This window comes from Cebidichthys violaceus, unplaced genomic scaffold (genome assembly GCF_023349555.1).
Source record: "Cebidichthys violaceus isolate CVI_PGR_0920_01 unplaced genomic scaffold, fCebVio1.0.p SCAF_41, whole genome shotgun sequence".
In the NCBI taxonomy this organism is placed as follows: Eukaryota; Metazoa; Chordata; class Actinopteri; order Perciformes; family Stichaeidae; genus Cebidichthys; species Cebidichthys violaceus.
Genome location: NW_027176606.1, coordinates 1,799,195 through 1,818,179, shown reverse-complemented (window position 1 = coordinate 1,818,179; position 18,985 = coordinate 1,799,195). Strand labels below are relative to the sequence as shown.

Sequence of the window (18,985 nt, the reverse complement as noted above, 5' to 3'; positions counted from 1 at the left end):
AATAAAGATAGCGCCGAGAGTGCAGCGCCTAAGTGCAAGTGAACATCTCGGCTTCTTGCTACTTTATCACCTCCTTCATAGAGCTGCAAGTGATTGTCACAGCACTTGTCCTATTAACATGTCTTAGAGAAGAGTTATTAATCATTTTAATTAAGGATTGCTCCATTTCATAACCCATAATACAAAGCAGACTCCTCATAATAGGAGCAGCACATGGTACAAATGTCCCAGTGAGCCTCGTCAGAGTGGGACACTGAGTGGCATGCGCAACACCAGGAAACTGAATCAGCTAAATGGAATTCAGCCATAGTTCAATTTATTACTTTTTTGATCAGTAGCTAGAGTGTCGTCACCCATCAAACCAAAATAGCGTGAAAATAAACACATCTGCTCGTCCTTTGAAAAGTTTTGTTGCATCCAACACCTGCTGGCTTCTACGTGACTCATGAACCCGACTATAGCTGAGATTGTTGTGCGAGATGTTTGTAATACGGCTTGTTGCCGTCTGAGTGAGTCATCCACAGATGGTCCCAGACACGCGTGCCCTCACAGTTTGTTGTGGTGAATCAGCTTGTGTGCCTGTGAGATTTTCCAAAAGCTTTCCGTGCGTTTCATCATTATCTCCCCACAAGACCGAGTCGGAAAAGGGGAAAATAGACAACGCTATGTTAGAAAAGACATTTCTTCTAGATTTAAAGTCTCCAGAAACGTTCAAGTGGATCGCCACCTTTAAAAGCAGTGCAGCTACACACTAGCTGATACGTCGTTGTATCTGAATCTTTCATGACCACCCTGGTGCAGTGTTATGTAACAGCCTGGTGTGGAGTCCTGATGTGTTACAGCAGCCATTATTAATTTACCATCTGGCTGAGGGGGGGGGGGGGGGGGGGGGGGGGGGGGGGGGCAGGCTGAACTTCAAATTTTTGCACAGATCCCAGGACATTTGCTCATACAGGAAGATGGGGAATCGTGCTGCTTTGAAAACCTATTAATGTCCCTTGATTTACAGATTCAGCATTTTTTTTTTTGGGTGGTGGCATGTTAGAGAAAATTTTGCTGCCTACTATTACCCACTAGTTTGTGTACTTTTACTGTAGAATTTTTCACCGCAGTATTATGCGACAATATCTTTTACAACCAAACCGCAGACACATTTCCATTAACTTCCATGTCTCAAGTGGATTTCTGCACCACGTAGAAATGAATGGAAACCAATGGCTGCCTGGGAGTTCACATTCATAAATACAAAAAGTATATATATGTATAGTTTTTGGATCAAAAATTGTAAATATTTAGATACTCAAAGAAAATAAATCTGACACTTCTCATTTTGATTATTGAAAAAAGACTAAATCAGTTACAATTTGATTAAAAACGTATCTGCGCTAAAATAAAAAAAAATCCTTAACTGTAATGTAAAGCTTTTATAAATGTGCTAAAACGTGCAAAATGGCAATATTCAACCACATCAACACATATGTCCACTGTACACACACACACACACACATGTACACACACTCTCCCTTGCAGCTCAGAATATCTTAAACTTTGGGTACAAATGGTAATAAAACTGCAGAGCTGGCTGTTTCTCGGCAGCGGGTGTGGGAGCTAGTAGAGCCTGAGAGTGTGTGTTGGTGTCCCTGGGGTTCTCACCGAGTGACTTGTATCGTAAGGTGACGCACATGTTCAAAACGTTTGACTCATCAAGCTGCTCGGTTGGTTACTAAAGAAGCAGACAAGGCCTCCACGGGAGCGACCAACCAAAAAGACTCAGTTCAGAGGCTCAGATTTAGACCAGCGATAGAGAACGCAACCCTAGAAGAGTCAATGGTAGATACGGTAGAGGGAGTGAAGAAAGGCATTGCATGTTTCTGTACCACGTATACATTGAATGTCGACGTTTTTGCATTGGCTCAGAGCAAATGATATGGTATAAAATGTGGTATAATAGCGAGCGTAACAAGCGTGAAAGTCCACTAAGGGCCGGTTGGAAGAGGTCACTTTCTTGAACCCAGGAGACAACTTTTACGCTTGTAACGTAACGTTGCTACGCTAGTCAACCAAGCAGCAATGTATTGATGAAACGTGGTTTTGTTCATATTTGTCGGCACTCAACATTTCAGGGGGTCCGGGTTATGCTGTAGGAGCGATTCAAAAAGTTATGGAACTTTTGTTAATATGAAAAAAGAAATTGTCGGGTAGAATTTCTAACTTTTTACGCCAACAAATTTGTCGACAAGGCATTATAAACATACTACTAATTATGTATCTAAAAATCTGCTTATAGCATTGTATACTAGTTATAAACACTGATACATATTCATAACACATTGCAAAGCATTTAATAGTAACTTATAAGGTCAAGTATCATGTATAGATCTAGTGCATTATAATTCTCATATCTGAAATGCATAACACTACTTTTTTCATTAAGATTTTGTCCCTTTTTTCCTTTGTTTCAGTTGAAATGTGTTACTTTTTACACTTGTTTTAGGTAGAAGTGTCCTTTTTTTACACTTGTGTCTGGTGGAATTTGAAACAGAGAGTCATGGCACTAATTCTATGAGTCCAACCAGTGCAGCAAGATAGAGAAAATCAGAGGCCGATATGGTTTAGAACACCAAGACATCTTAGACAAACTCAGCAGCAATCACACCTGCCACTCAAGTCCAGTTCGACCAAAGTAAACAAGGCTAACCTGCATCGAGTAGCGTCGAGTAAGCATGTGGACGGCTATATAACGAGAAACGTGACCCTCCTGCAATCCCTCCACCCTCTCCTAGCTCACCATCCGGTGCCACAGCCAAGTACAGCGGGGACCCAGAGCACGTTTTTGACAACTCACCATGGCACTCTGCCCTCAACTTGTGTGTCCCCCCCGACAAGCCGACACCGACTGGGCCGCTGGGAGACGGAAGCCAAAGCGTTTTAACACCGGTGACCTCTCGCTTGGCTCCGTGCGCCCAGACTTCTGGACGGAGGGTCGGGGGCTATGGCGAGGGAACAGATGAGGAAGGGTGTCAGGACAAAATACCCAAATGGAACAGATAGGAGGTGACGGCGAGAGGCGATGATGCCAGAAAGCAGAAACGAGAGATGTTTGCGGGAGGACGAAACTAGAAGGAGACGACGGCTGCGAAGTGTTAACTCGCGTGTCGAGTGTCTCCTTCCATTCATCAGCCTGGTCCGCCTTCCCCTCCTTCCCTTTCCATACCCATTTCTATATGTAACAGATCTTTGTTTCTGCTCCTCAACATGCGTTCTTACACGCCCTTATATAGCTGCGGGACTTCCACCCCAGTGCGAGCACCCAGAACTTCACCTCTTTTATAAATACCCAGTGTTAAGAATATGGCCATGCCATGCGGCAACAGGGAGGGGAAGAGTTTTGGACGAACATGTTATGTAGAGTCTTTGGCATTGTCTTGTCTACGCTCTTCTTCAAAGTACTTCTGCAGTAATACAGTGTATCTGCTACAGCAGAGTTTACCAATGCTTCTCCATCCGTTAATTGCAGAAAGAAAAAGTGTTAAAAATGGTTGTGTTCCTCTATAACTTCTGCTTCCTAATATGTCCTCTTTTAAAAGGAAGTGTGTAGGATTTACGGTGCAGATATGGAAATTTGATATTCATAAACCCCTCGTATCTACGTAGTGAGCAGGTCCTCTACGCACGGAGTCCGCCATGTTGCACTGCTGCTGTGTTTCTACAGTGGCCCAGAGCGGACAAACCAAACGACCGGTCTGGAGAGGGCATTTTGCAATCGTGGTTGCAATCTGCAACCACACCGCCAGATGCCACGAAATCCTTCACACTGGTCTTTTAAAATGTGCACAACTACTGTATAGTTCCTTATGTTTACATTTATACTTATGTGCACTGCTTATAAGGGGACTTCAAGTAAATTGTTACAGATTGTCATGTGTGAATGGGGCTTTAAGAACTAAGTACAATCTCAAGTTTGGACCTATTTTGTCTCCTGTGAAGGCCACTCCCTAAAGCGTTACCTCTTCTTGCAGTTGATCACAAGTCAAGCAGCAATTATCTTTCAGGTATGTCAAGGTCTGCCTCTCTGTGCCTGCAAAAGCTGGGCTGCGAAAAAAAACAACACACATTCTCCTCCTGCCGCTGCAGTATCTGCCGATTGTTCTCTTCCAGTCCGTTACCGCAGTTTAGTTTTAAGCAGATGAAATAACGCAGACACCGCAGAGAGACTGAACTGCGATCAAAAGTCCAGCAGCAGCAGCAGCAGCAGCAGCAGCTTGGGGCTGTGCCAGTTTGAGTCTACATCTCAACTGCCCCTTCTCGTGCCATAACAAGATGATTTACTTGTGAAAGAGAGAGGGGGCTCCCAGCTAATCGATTCATCAGACTTTGACATACATCCATCCTCCCACCCATTCCACCCATGCAGCCATCAATGCTCGTAAAGTGCCTGACTAGGGACGTCTTACAATTGCAGGTAGTTTTGGTTTATGTGCGAAAATCTTTCTGCCATCACCCTAATTCCAACTGAGGTGAATCATATTCAATTTGTGCTCCTCAATGCATTGACAGATTACATGCCCATTCACCTCCATTGAATTGTGGTGGGACATAAGTCAGAGAAATGGCTCTCTCAGTGGATACAGTTTGGAACTTTTGGGAAATAAGCTTAATCGATTTGTAGCAAAGAGTCAGTTGAGAAGACTGATGTCATCTCATGTGCTTTCAATACGGAGCTATAGCCAGCAGGCAGCTAGCTTAGCTTAGCGAAAAAGACTGGAAACAGCCGACGCATTCTCACCCCGATGCGTCAAACATAGAACATAGAACTTCAGGAGTTCAGCTAACCGGCCGTTGATCTGTAGCTTCCTCCTGAACAGACGGATGCGACTCTTGGCATTAAGGCGTATTTGCCAAAATACTGAACTCAGCAGATTAAACACAGCTAAGCAGAATAGGAATGAAAAAACATGTTAATTTTATCCTTGAACGTAAAAAGAAGCCTTCCCCTGAATGGAACCTTTCCCCATCAGCTGTTACGTGGCGATTATCTTGCTTTAGCGTTTCAAAGCAAAGAGGCCAATCCTCCTAACCAGATTAGAGAAGAATTGGTGCTGGGTCCAATCGTGAGCTAATGTGTCTGGACTGTGGAGCCCAAAATAATGGATGACATTATAGATTGCCCGTGAAGAGCAACATAGCACATACTATACTATTCATACCCGCACTAGCTATTTGTTGCTGGTGCTTTTGGGGCACTTGGCCGCATACGAATGTAATCTATTTGGCAATGCTGCTTTGCAAGGTCGCTACATAGCGCTTTTGACTCACTTCATTCGGAGTGTAACCTCGCACTTAACGGGGCGGTCATCTTTTCACGCTACAGCAACAAAATGGAGCGCAAGCTAGCATTGAAAGTGGAAAAAAAACGGCAATGTGAATTTGTATAAAGCTGTGAGAAATGCAGCGCTGTTTATTGCTGAGGTCTGTGTATTTACAGTATGTATGTATGTGCACGTATGCGGCGGCTTTACTTTCGCAAAGTGTGCGCTCCTCTCCTTTCCACCACACCTGTTGCAGCGCCTCTTCCCCCTCGACATAGTTGGCTCAAGTTCTGCCCCTCTTGTTCTTCTGGAAACCCCGCTGCCTGTGCTCCTCTCACGCCGGCTATGAGGGCTGTCAATTGTTGGCTTCGGTTTCACTCCGTTTTAGAAAGTGCAAGGCAGCAATCTAAAGCTTTTGCTTTTAAGGCCTTGAAATTAAGATGAAATGCCAAAGGGGTTGCTCGTGTAAATGAAACTGAAAGTGTGCTTTCAGTGGAGTTCTGAGATTAGGAAACGTCCATCGTGAGACAGATGAGACGCTGAGATCAGTCAGAGATGGAATCGTTTGTCATGCGATACTAAATACATCTCTCTCTCTCTCTCTCTCTCTCTCTCTCTCTCTCTCTCTCTCTCTCTCTCTCTCTCTCTCTCTCTCTCTCTCTCTCTCTCTCTCTCTCTCTCTCTCTCTCTCTCTCTCTCTCTCTCTCTCTCTCTCTCTCTCTCTCTCTCTCTCTAGCTCGCAGCCCAAGTTCTGGGCGACTTTGACGAACAGGACATTGGGTTCGGCCTGGTGGACGAAAAGAAGGACTCTTCTGTTGCCAAGAAGCTCGGTAAACTTTAATGCCAACCACTGAGAGGGAATTGGTGGTGAAAACTTTGCCTGATTGTCATAATTGACAAAACAAAATCCAATAATACGTGTAAAAATTGTTAATAGTAAATGTTAAAATTGGACATTTTTTGTAAATATGGGATTCAAGCTGTATTAAAGTCAATATAGACTATACATGAAACAAGTCTGCCTTCAAGTGTTGACAAACAATGTCACAGCTTCATTGTAACGGCAGCTGTAAGCCCAAACCAATGAGCCTTATGTGCATGAATAATTAGTTATAAGAATATGTGACATACTGAAATGTGCCTCTACATTTGTAGTCTTCTTCTTTTTTTTTAAAGAAGAATCCATCGTGACACAAACCAGCAACAGAAAGCTCTGTGATGAATAGTTATTACTCAGACCAACTGCTGCTTTGCTATACAATCTGTATAAGGCTCTATAACGACCTCTTATCAACCATATTCAGAACTTATTTTTCTAATAATGTGTTATAATCTTCCCGGTATGATGTATGTTTCTCTGCAGGTCTGGATGAGGTGGAGAGCATCTACATATTTGCCGACAATGAGATCATCGAGTACGATGGAGAGCTGGCAGCCGACACCCTGGTGGAGTTCCTCTACGATGTAAGTCACGTGTGGTCGGGTGCAAAGCCCTGTGGGTAAATGAAGACCACGTTTTTTTTGTCATAACTTTTGCGACTGATTAAAAAATAAATTGTCTCCCGTCAGGTGGTCGAGGACCCCGTGGAGATCATCGACAACGAGCGCGAGCTGAAGGGCTTCCACAACATGGATGAGGTCATCAAGCTGGTTGGCTATTTCAGGAGCGAGAAATCTCCTCGTAGGTGGAAGTTCTTGATCCGACGACTGCGCTTCAAACTGATGAAACTTTAAAAGAAACTGCTGCTATGGGCTCAATGTGATGTTCTCCCTGATTTCCCCCATTCAGACTTCATTGAGTACGACGACGCTGCCGAGGAGTTCCACCCCTTCGTCAAATTCTTTGCCACGTTTGACCCCAAGGTTTGAATTGTTTATTTGAGTATTTGCAGGGGTTAGGGTTTGAGTTCGTCTCTGCACTGTGCTAGCATTTTTTAAGATTTTTAAACGTTCTATGTGTTTCCTGCATGTCATCATTCTTAACGTTTCAGATTGCCAAGAAGCTGAAGCTGAAGCTGAATGAAGTGGACTTCTACGAGCCCTTCATGGAGGAACCCGTCTCCATTCCAGGAAAGCCCTACCTTGAGTCTGAGCTCGTTGACTACATTGAACAGCATGACAGGTGAGACCCTGCGTGGTACTATGTACATGTATTGAGGTACTTGTACTTGTGTTAGTATTTCCAGTTTATGCTACCTTCTACTTGAACTCCATTACAGTTTGGAGGCAATCAAAATGAGCTCCATCTTTACCAGTTACAACATGATGAGCACATGAATACGTCAATAATTATAATTCAGTAGTACAACATAGATATTTCTGAAATGGGACGTTCTGTATCATGAGTATCATTGAGTTTTGATGCCAATGTTTTGTACTTTAACTTAAAGTGGCAACTAGTCAACCCTGAGTATTTCCAAATTGTATCATTATTGGCTTGCCATTTTCCTCCGAGCCTCGCAACTACCAACAGCACAAAACGCACTGTATTTTGTTTGCCACAGTTACTTCGGGGATAGCAAGTACAAAAATCTTACTCTGATACTGTTCGTTTAACTGGGGGTAGCTACCGATAGCTACCGGGAAAACAAGAAGGGCCATCTTCTTCCTGTTTTAGATTGCGCCAATGGTTGCCACACTTCCTTTGCGCCATCAATCAAGCCTTCATTTTCCCCGGGACATCATGCCTGGTGGTAAACAGAATTGCATAATTTAAGTTTTTATGGAATTAATCTAAATGCCAATGTTGCCATTACATTGTGGAATCAATGTTTAGTTAATAATGATAAGTTAAAGCAAAATAAAACCCGGGCTATCGCCATTTTAAATAAGTGTTTGAATACAGGACTTTTGCTTGTTACATAGTAGTTTTACACTTTGGTATTACTAGTTTTACTTAAGTACAATAAATACTTCTTTTATCACTGCGTTACCATTGCTGCATTACCATTATGGACATTTTTTGAGTACTTTTTTGGGAACTTTCAAATGGAAAAAACAGCAATATAATTTCTTCAAAGAAAGAAGTGTTTTCTTCCACAGTATAAATCAATGGGTACTAACAATTTTACTTCTAATGTTTTGTTGTTGTTGATTGTTTCAGGCCTACACTGAGGAAGCTTGAGCCCCACAGCATGTATGAGATCTGGGTAAGAGATCTGAAGCTGTTATTCAAAAAGTCATCAGTTGAACAATGTTCAATGTTTTCTTCTTCAATAAAACGTATACGTCCCATCAGTCAATCTGGAGTGGATGTATAGAGCATCCCCGTCTTACCCTTCTTTTTGTGTTCACAGGAGGATGACATTGATGGAGAGCACATTGTTGCCTTTGCTGAGGAAGATGACCCAGGTAAAAGTCTACATCAGTGCCGCCTCTTCATATAGCATTGAGAATATCCACATTCGATCAGCTGGACGATCAAATATCTAGCCAAATACTGTAGGGTCACAAACCGTACCTGACATTTGAACTGTTCTTCAGACGGTTTTGAATTCCTGGAAATCCTGAAGGAGGTGGCACGCGAGAACACCGACAACCCCAACCTCAGCATCATCTGGATTGACCCCGACAACTTCCCCCTGGTATGAATCTCTCACTCACTGATCACTGATATTTTTTCATTAAAACTCTGTCTACAAAAACATGTATATAGGATAACCCAATAACCACCACCGTCTGTATCTCTTTCAGCTGGTGCCGTACTGGGAGAGGACCTTCGGCATCGACCTCTCTTCTCCTCACATTGGTGTGGTTGATGTTGAGGACGTAAGCAACCTCTCTCTGCCTTTGCCAAAACCTGAAATCAAAAATGTCAAGTTGTCTGAAGTGTAAAAAAAACACTTCAGCTACCTTTAAAAAGCTCTGTTCAAATATTGTCGACACATTGTAAAATCACCAAATTGTTTGCTGTAAACTCGGCACTGGAAGCAATTTTGTCACTAAGTGAGTATTTTTGATTCCTCCGTCGTTGGCAGGCCGACAGCGTGTGGATGGAAATGGACGACCAGGACGACATGCCGACAGCTGACGAGCTCGAGCAGTGGATCGAGGACGTTCTGTCCGGAAAGATCGACCCAGATGATGACGATGATGACGACGACGACGACGACGACGACGACGACGACGACGACGATGATGACGACGATGACGATGACGATGATGACGATGACGATGATGATGATGACGATGATGACGACGATGACGACGACGATGACGACGATGACGACGATGACGACGATGATGAATAAATGTTGACCACCATCTTTCACTTCACTATAATTTAGCCAGAAATGGCAACAATCCAAAAGTAGCACCATTTTGTTTTTTTTTCTAACATCTTGCAGCAAACACAAGTTGTGTCTGTTTGCTTCCTGTACGGTTGCCTGTGAGGGACAAACATGATGACCCTATGGGAAACTCAAAGTCAGTCAGGGAGGGAGATTTTCAAAGAAGCAGAGGATTTGCGTCTCTGTTGATGAACAGGGTTGCAGCTTAAAATGTTATGTGTCCTTTGTTGTTGTATTCAAATATGCTAATCTCTCACCTCTGAGGTTCACAATGAATGTGAGCAAAGAGGCTAACAGAGGGGCTAACATCCCTGACGTTTTCTACCTAATGTCACAGACCGGGGTTCACCCCTTTGTCATTTTCTGTTTCGATGACTTGTTTTGAACTTGAAGAAGAGAAGAAACAAACACTTTATCTAACTATACTAAAGAGAATAAACCTACAATCACTGGACAGTCTTAAGATTATTACAATCTTGGAAAACTATTGGGATACCGGGAAATAAAAAAAAAAATTACAAATAATTTTGTTTCTGCTCTCATATTAAAAATGAAAGACAAAAGTATTTTCCAACCAATGCTGTTTGTTGTTGTTATTTCAAAATGATATACACTTCTATGTATGTGTGTGTTTGGACTGCAGGCAATGAAGTTTAAGCATTTAAATGCATTGTATTATTCTGTTATTACACTTAATCAACAGTCAACGTCCTAATATATATATATATATAATAACTCTAACTAGACTTGTAAGCAGGGTCCAAATTAGGGCTTTGATGAGAAGCTGAGCACCAGTGAAGACACTATTACACACACACACACACACACACACACACACACACACACACACACACACACACACACACACACACACACACACACACACACACACACCTGAGGCATTCATTTTTGAGTATGCTAGTTGAAGAAAAACTGTTTCCAATCATACTGTACTAGGGATTTGTAACTTCAAAATAAAATGGTAATACCTTACACAGCTAGTGACATTAATGTATTGTGTCACAAAATAATGTGTTAATAAGTAACTACCCAATACAAAGTAATTAAAAAGTCATGCAAACCTATTGCGTTATAGGAAAAACAATAGCAGTAAACAGTTTTTTGGAGGCGGTAATGTTGCTGGAGGGAAGGACAGAAAGGTAAAATGTGACAATCATTCATCAAGTCATATAGAAGCAGCCGGAGGAATCTTATGACCAGGTGGTGAGGAGATCGACTTCCTGGTTAAGTCTCTGTTCTGCAGTCTGACTTTGGGCAAGGACAATCTAAGCTGAAACTAAATACTGCTCTCCAAACATGAGTGATCAACTGTCAGAGTTGAACGCCATGAAAGAAAAACTGGCAGCTCTGGAAGCCAGCCTGAAGGACAGCGAAAACCAGATTGTGGAGCTGAGGAACAAAGGTAGAGTGAAGCTTTTTGAGGAAGAGGATATATATTTTCGCTTTACATAGAGAGAACAAAGGTGATATTCAGTGCAGAGGCTGGAGAAAGAAAAGCAATTGGACCTTTCAACGCGGAGACAACTCTCATCTACCAAAGAGTGATAACGAACATCGGAAACGCCTACAGTCAATTCACAGGTAACGGCGTCATAGAAGACCTGCAGTACCTTACTTGTTTAATTTGAGTATTAGTGACGTATCTTCTAGAATGGATTAATATGCATTCAGAAATCCTCAGTAATCCCTGTGTCTGTAATCCAACATTAAACATTTATGAGTGAGTATTGATAATCTGCACAATTCCAGACTAATTCACGTGAACTGACAATACTCAATTAACCCCTAAACAAGCTCTGGCCTGCCTATAAGTCAGACCAACTCATGTTGAGCCAAACAAACCTGTAAAGATCATCTTTGTTGGGATATTTTCGATTAGAGTCAGTCATTTGATAACGCAAAAATATAAACCCATAAACCAATAACTTGTTGTTCCCCCACAAGTGTCTTTACTGCACCCGTTGCAGGTGTTTATTACTTTACTATCTTGCATCACGCCGGAGGAAAACATCAAACAAAGCTGTTCCTCTACAAGAACGGCCAGTGCATGGTCGTGACACAGGATCACAAAGCAATCCATGAAATGGCTCATAATGGAGGAAACGCAGTGTTTCTACAGCTGCAGCAAAGGGACCAGGTGTATGTGCGCATGGGTGAAAACTCACATGTGTGGGGATCCAACTACCATACAACCTTCAGTGGTTTCTTGGTCAGTCAAATGTGAGAACGAATGATAAGAGATAAAGAATCAATACATATATATCACCGCAATACATTTAAATGTATTATTAATTTCTTACCACTTTACTTTAAAGTCAGCTTAGAAGGAAGAAAGTTCCTCCTATTGTAAGTGTTTATGACTAGAATACATTTCAATTAAATTGATTTCCTCCAACTAACTTTATTTCTCAGTTGATTTGCTGTAATACCCCCGGACACACATTAATCTTTCCAAAGTAACTCAAAGTTACGTAAGTTCAGGGAAAATTAAGATGACTTTCTGTTTACAATGCTCTAGGATATCAAAGATTAACTGGCTGCCAGTAAATGTAATCACCACTATTTTCTGATTGCATAATAAGCCTTGCTTCAAAGGGCTTTTACAAATGAACAGGTCCTCCTTAAACAACATGAAAGCAGCCAGAGGGATCACATCAGTCAGGGTTCAGGTGACCAAGCCACCTTGAATTGACTTGGACGATGAATTTTACCATTTTATTGATTGTGTCGCTGTGTCGTCCAAAATGTAATAAAATAGGACATTCATTCATTTTTAATAGACGTTTTTTCCTCATGATCTGACTCAGTCAGGATTAGCTTTAGTTAGAGACTTTCACTACAGCCTCTAGTCTTTAAAGAACAGTCGTAAAAGATGGATACAAATTAAGTTCTGTGTGAAAGTATTCATGACAAAAACAACAGTTTGAAAAAAGAAAGAAATCCCCTCCCCCGGTGTGTAAAGCCCTTGAACCTGAACACGTATATTTGTCATGCTAGCCGCAACCACGGTGAGTAGCATTGCCATGAGGGTATGACGTTTCATGGAACTCACCAGGACACCAGGTGAACCCCTGACTTATCCTCTAGCGCCACCGTGAGGTCGACATTTGTGGTTTCGGAGAGAAAAATCTCAGGACATCATCATGGTCATATTTAAATTTTGTCCAATTCTTTGGTTCATGACAAAATACCTCTAATGATATTATAATTAGAAAACACTAGCATGCTAACATGCTAAACTAACGTGGCAATGTTACTATTTTTCCAGTTTAGAATTATCGATCGGTGTTGGCCTCTCTCTTGTGTTGAGATAAAATTAACTACAATTTGTAACTGTAAAAGCTTAATTGCTACAGTGTGTTGCAATAGATCGGGTATAAATAAAAGGGCTCTAAACTTCAAACTTTGAACCCCACACTAAAGTCAGTTTGCCAGTCAATGTATCATTATCTCCTCATCGCTCATACTTTGATCTCAACAATACGATAATTAAGCCTCTTATCGAATTGGATGTTAAAATGTAATATGTCACACGACATGAAAGCAGCCAGAGGGATCACATCCGTTTAACTACGATGTCAAAATCGTAACTAATCAATCAATAACAAGCTTTGGTCTGGCATCCAACATATGTTCATTTTCTTCTCTTTTTATTGCATTGTTTGAACATTAAATAACCCAAACTAAGCCATTTTTTGTGTTGATATGATAAAGTCAGATTTTAAATTCTAGTGTCCTTTCTACGCTCGGCTTCGTCTCTTCAAACTCCTGGAAAAAAATGCTAGTTATTCATTTTCTCTGTCATACAAAAATATGCCATAAAACACAAAGAATGAACAAGAGACAGAAAAAGCTGTGTAATACTTCTTTATAGCACAATGATATGGTTCAATGTTAACATCAAATATATTGAATAATGCAGTTTGAAGCCATGTCTTTGACAATATAATAAGCAAAATAAACAGGAATAATAGTTATGGAGTATGGATATGAATTTGGAAAAGAGGATTATAGTATGAATCAGATTGTTTATTGTAAGTGCCTTACACACACAATGAATGTGGCTTGGTGATTGGTAATCATCATTGTTATTGAGCTATCAGCTTGACAGAGGTTTTACATGTCAGCTCATTGAGCAGCATCAACCTTTCACCAAAAATCTTTAACTCTGATGAATATTCTTTGCTTAAATAAAGAAGGACAGAACTTAGAAATGTTTGTGTTGAATACTTTTATTTCTGCAGACAATTTGAACCAAAATAACGATAATAATACGATCTGGAAAGTTCCAAGAAAAATGCAAAACAAAAGTGAAGAGAGAGCTTCTGAAGCTGAAGGGAAACAGAACAGGTTTCATTATGGCTTTAAGTTACATCAACAAATACTAAGTCAAACATCTTTTATATTTTTTAATTTATTTGTTACTCTGAAGAACAAAACCAAAAAAAAATCACATTGGAGACAGTATATGGATATAAATGTGGTGAACATTAGTTTGACATTATTATTACTCTGTATAATCCTAATAATCTAAAACTTAGACGAAAGATTTTCTTTCATGCATGTTCTTTTTTAATCACGCTCATCTCAAGAAGTGTTATGATCAACGAGCTCAAATATGTTACACAATATAATGTATTCAAATGATTTCATGGAAGCAAAAAGGTTTGGTTTATCTATAAGCTTGACAGAGGTTTCAGTTGTCAGGTCAATAATGGGCCTGAGTACTGGATCCAGTGTGAAACACTTCAGACACTTGGCCCATTCTAAGGAGTGTCTTAGGTTAGCAGGGGATAGTGTAATGGGAAGGATTTTGGTTTTTGTATTTCTCAAAATGGACAGGACGGCATTTGTTTTCAACTTTATCACAAGCCACAATCACCGGTTTGGGTTTATCAGATAGCCTTGTAACTTTGCAATTTTGGTCGACTTTGAGATCATATACCAGCATGTCTGAACCACTGATGCACAAGTTATTGTTGTTATCTAGCTGGTGGCCATTGCCATTACAGATCTTCTCTACACGTCGCTGATCCGATTTCTCGAGGAAGGACTGCATTGGTCTGTATGGTTTGCAGAGTTTTTTCTTCTCTAGGTACCTGTATAATGAGATCAATGTTTTACTGCAAAGTAAATGGTATTTACAACTTAGTTTAATCACATTGAAATATGTAAATAAAGCAGTAGTATCTGAAAAAAACAACTCATGAATTTATATTAAATCAGTGTGAATTGTTGTTCACTGTGTTGTTGACACAGAAGAAGCAGAATTTTCAAAAATGCTGTATGAATTTCAGAAAGTATTTCGCTCTTAAAAGTGCCCAATGAACTCATTAACTTAAATTCTTCACTCACCTGCTCCATGCAGTCTTAGATGTTCTGTCAAATATCTGCTGAACAATGTGTCTCCTTAGAAATGTTTTGTACTTCTTGGGGTTGACTTTCATCTGACAAGGTCGATTGTTCAGAGCATGAACGAGGGTCAGAGCCAGTGTGATGGTGATCAGGAGAACGGTGTTCATCTCGTCTAGAGGGGAGAAGGAAGGAGACTCTTTGAGCATCTTATTTTGTTGTTCAAGAAGATTCAAAATACACCAGTAATTGGTCAAGTGCCTTACACACAGCATCCAAACTACACTCATCCAGGAAGTGCAAAATGAACATCTCTTGTAAATAAATCAGTATCATCACATCGGTTTGATAGCATTTGAACTATTTACTGATCTAGAACGGTACTCTATAAATAAACTTAATAATACATTTATCTTACTTGTAAGTAGAATGACAGAAAGATTCTTATTGTTAGTCATCTAAGTCATAATAAGGACAAAAAACTGATTGTAATAATAACAAAACAACTTTTTGTTGGTGATGAAGAGGTTTTCTCACCTGCTCTGATCAGTCAGCCTCTGTACTGTAGATGTTGCTGTGTAGAGTCTGGAGGAGGATCGATACCAACTGATGTTTGAGTCTCTGATAGAAGTCCAACAATATGTCTCCTCTTTTAAACCTCCTCTTGTCTTGTAAACATTTGACCACAACCAATCACTTTAGCCCACGGAGATTAACAGCCAATTAAAATACTGCAAACTTCCCTTCAGCATATAAGTCTCATTATTGGACGAGGCATGTATGTGTTGACACACACCAACCGCTCCATGTGATTCCGTAAATGAGGAAGTGCAGCTTCTCATTTGCATAAATTTGTAGCCGCGTGGAGCCACGATGTCAGGATGGGTCGAACGCCGTTGAAAATACAGAATACAGAAGAGACAATGGGTGAAACACCTCTGTAAATATAACAGCTACATGCATTCAGTGTTCAGTGGTGTGATGCTGTCAGTCGGTTCATACAAACAAATGCAAAGTATTTACTCATATCATGAAAAAGAGAAGATAGAAAATATAGAAAATCCTGCAACACCTGCACTATTTATACAATACATATTGTAATAAAAACATTGGATTCACAATATATACAGTTTATATTGTTATTGTTTTAAATGGCAGCAAACAGGAACATAACAGTGAATAAGAAATACACTCACATTGTTGCAGTAATCATAGTGAGTTCTGCAGGACATGGTAGAAGAAACATCATTCGTTCTTTATGGGGACGGAAGAGAGAAATGTTAATGGTGATAAAAAATTATTGAGAAAAGAGAGCTATAACCAGAAGTAATTATTATATGCGTATAATAATTTAGATACATGTATGGCCTGATATATTTATAGTATTTGTGTTAACAATTATTTAAAATAAATTATAAAAGAAAACTTGTGCAATAATTGACAGTAGCATATTCTGATCTAACAGGGCATGGTTTTAAAAATACATATTATTTTGAGTTTTTAGTATTTCTTTGGTTTTTGTTGTAGTTTTTTTATGTAGAAAATACAAAGCAACACACTTACAGGGGACGTCAGAGATGAACCGTTCACCCACTTCATAGGCGATGTAGCCTACAAGCTGCTACTCTTCAGATCGACTTGTGCTGTTCCTTTTGGTAATGTGTTAAGCACATTAAAAGCTTTCGCCCTTTTGTTCGTTAAAGTTGCCAGAAACTTCTAGAAAGATATATAAAGGAGAACAATGAGCAGCTTTTATGTCCGATCACAATCCAGCTACAATAACCAATAAAGAACACTGATTAACTGCCACGTTACAACATACAAGAGGGGTGCTACATGTTTACAGGTGTGTCTACGTAGAACCCTAGTCCAGGTATTTTGAATTATGTCTTCAACTTCATTTTTGCGTTCTGCAATAAGGAGACATGGGTTTCTATATGTGCTCCTCAACACTGCAGCAGCTCATATGGGGCAGGCTGGAGTAGGAAACAAACGTCTCTTTCTCTAATGCGCAGCTATGGAAGGATATATTGTGAACCAAGAAGGACAACATTTAAACATTGCAAAGTAAAGTCACCATTTCCAGGAAACCCTTTGAAAACTGTGAGAGGTTTTGTGTCGTATTGGTTAACAAATACAACAAAACAGTAAGTTCATGAAAATTAATTTCACATTTGTCATTTTTCAATTTAAGCTACTCACTGTGGGCCAGACTAGACACAATAAAAGTCACTGTGGGTCAGACTGTACGCAAGAGCAACACATAAGTACCAAGTCACTGTGGTTGAGACTGGATCCAAAAAAACATTAAACATTACATTACATTACATTACAGTCATTTAGCAGACGCTTTTATCCAAAGCGACTTACAATAAGTGCATCAACATTGGTAATCAAAAGAACTACTAGTCACCAGAAGTCATAAGTACATTTCTTTTTCCAAACAAGCATCTAAGAGCATGAAGCAGAGCATAACTCAGAGCCAAAGTACAGAAACAAGAGAAACAGTTAGTGCTATAAGTAATACGAATACAATAAGTGCAACAAGCTAGTATGAAAACAATAAGTGCTGAGTGGAAGGCTCAGGGTAGCACTTCCACAACATCTGTGAACATCACTCTTTGATTAAAGTGTTTAACAGCTTGATTTGATGACATCATGAGTAGACATTGTTTGGCTACAGTGGTGGAATATAACTAAGTACATTTCGGCAAAAGTGTATACCTTTTACTCGGGGGTGACCGAGCTAAGTGGAGAGCAGGGCCGCCTTTCAATCAGAGGTTCGGCGGTTTGATCACCGGCTCCTGCTCTATCAATGTATCCTTGAGCAAGACACTTTACCCCAAAAATTGCTCCCGTAGCTGTGCCTACGGTGTGTAGATAGATACTGAATTGTGAGTCGCTTTGGATAAAAGCGTCTGCTAAATGACTGTAATGTAATGTACTCCACTAGATGTGTCATTACTTGCACAAGTATTGTCAGAATATTAACAACTCTGTCAGCCTCAAGCGCTTTGAACCTCTCACATGGTGAATTTGAGGTACATTTTGCAGTAAATCTAAAGAGTTACAATCTCTAAATGTTACTGTTGGATTTACAAGAAACGGATCTGTTTCGCTGATGTATTTCAAAAGACTTTTTCTTCTCACTTATTTGTTTGTATTTCGTCTAGTCTGACCCACAGTGACTTGGTGCTTATGTGTTCTTCTTGCGTACAGTCTCACCCACAGTGACTGAGCCCTGTAGCCAAACCGCGAATGTGATCGAACACATCTTTAAAAAAGGGACAGTGTGTAGGATTTGGTAATATAATATTCATATACTATGATTTAAGTTGTGTATTATCACCTGAAACGTTGAATCGTTGTGGTTCCCTTATCTAAAAACAAACTGTTTATATCTACATAGAGAGCGGGTCCTCTTCAGGGAGCCCACCTGTTAATGGTTGAGACATCACACCGCCTCACGTCACTGAAGAGATGTACTGTCCCTAACACTGCCACCCTTTTCCCCACTCTAGCTGATGGTGAGCCTCACAACTGTGCAGCTTCAATAAACCAAGTGTGCACGTCCAGACCTGATGTCTCCGACTTTTCCTCTCGCCAATGCAGTATTAAATGTGTTTGTACTACAGGTCTGCTCTGCTCTCATCTGTGCATTGAGCAGCATCGACCTTTCAGCTAAAATCTTGATTAAAGGCCTTGAATCTGAACACGTATATTTGCCATGCTAGCAGCAACCACTATGAGTAGAATTGCTATGAGGGTAGGACGTTTCATGGAACTCAGACGATGAATCCTACCGACTTTTGGTGAACCCCTGACTTATCCTCTAGCGCCATCGTGAGGTCGACATTTGTGGTTTCGGAGAGAAAAATCTCAGGACATCATCAGGGTCATATTTAAATTTAATACTTCTTTAAAGCACAATGATATGGTTCAATGTTAACATCAAATATATTGAATAATGCAGCTTAAAGCCATGTCTTTGACAATATAATAAGCAAAGTAAAC

General features: G+C 40.3%; 2 protein-coding genes and 1 long non-coding RNA gene across 3 annotated transcripts in view; 2 read left to right on the top strand and 1 right to left on the bottom strand.

The window, feature by feature from the left end:
• LOC137885850 (calsequestrin-1-like) overlaps positions 1 to 10,176 on the top strand; it is a 27,739-nt gene extending 17,563 nt beyond the window's left edge. Inside the window, exons 5-14 of the mRNA XM_068728155.1 lie at positions 6,046 to 6,139; positions 6,673 to 6,773; positions 6,879 to 6,990; positions 7,099 to 7,172; positions 7,301 to 7,431; positions 8,413 to 8,458; positions 8,606 to 8,660; positions 8,793 to 8,893; positions 9,003 to 9,077; positions 9,287 to 10,176. Of these exons, the coding sequence (XP_068584256.1) occupies positions 6,046 to 6,139; positions 6,673 to 6,773; positions 6,879 to 6,990; positions 7,099 to 7,172; positions 7,301 to 7,431; positions 8,413 to 8,458; positions 8,606 to 8,660; positions 8,793 to 8,893; positions 9,003 to 9,077; positions 9,287 to 9,559 (1,062 nt within the window). The 3' untranslated portion in view covers positions 9,560 to 10,176. The remainder of the gene's footprint in view (positions 1 to 6,045; positions 6,140 to 6,672; positions 6,774 to 6,878; positions 6,991 to 7,098; positions 7,173 to 7,300; positions 7,432 to 8,412; positions 8,459 to 8,605; positions 8,661 to 8,792; positions 8,894 to 9,002; positions 9,078 to 9,286) is intronic.
• Positions 9,710 to 11,843, top strand: LOC137885849 (complement C1q-like protein 2). The gene is made up of 4 exons (XM_068728154.1): positions 9,710 to 9,734; positions 10,890 to 11,021; positions 11,072 to 11,225; positions 11,564 to 11,843. The coding sequence occupies exons 1-4, from the start codon at positions 9,710 to 9,712 to the stop codon at positions 11,841 to 11,843; spliced, it is 591 nt and encodes a 196-aa protein (XP_068584255.1).
• Positions 11,844 to 14,096: 2,253 nt separating this feature from the next.
• Positions 14,097 to 15,649, bottom strand: LOC137885980 (uncharacterized). The gene is made up of 3 exons (XR_011104932.1): positions 15,509 to 15,649; positions 14,975 to 15,146; positions 14,097 to 14,718 (listed from the first exon to the last, which is right to left on the bottom strand). It is a non-coding gene; the product is annotated as an uncharacterized lncRNA (long non-coding RNA).
• Between the last annotated feature and the right edge of the window lie 3,336 nt (positions 15,650 to 18,985).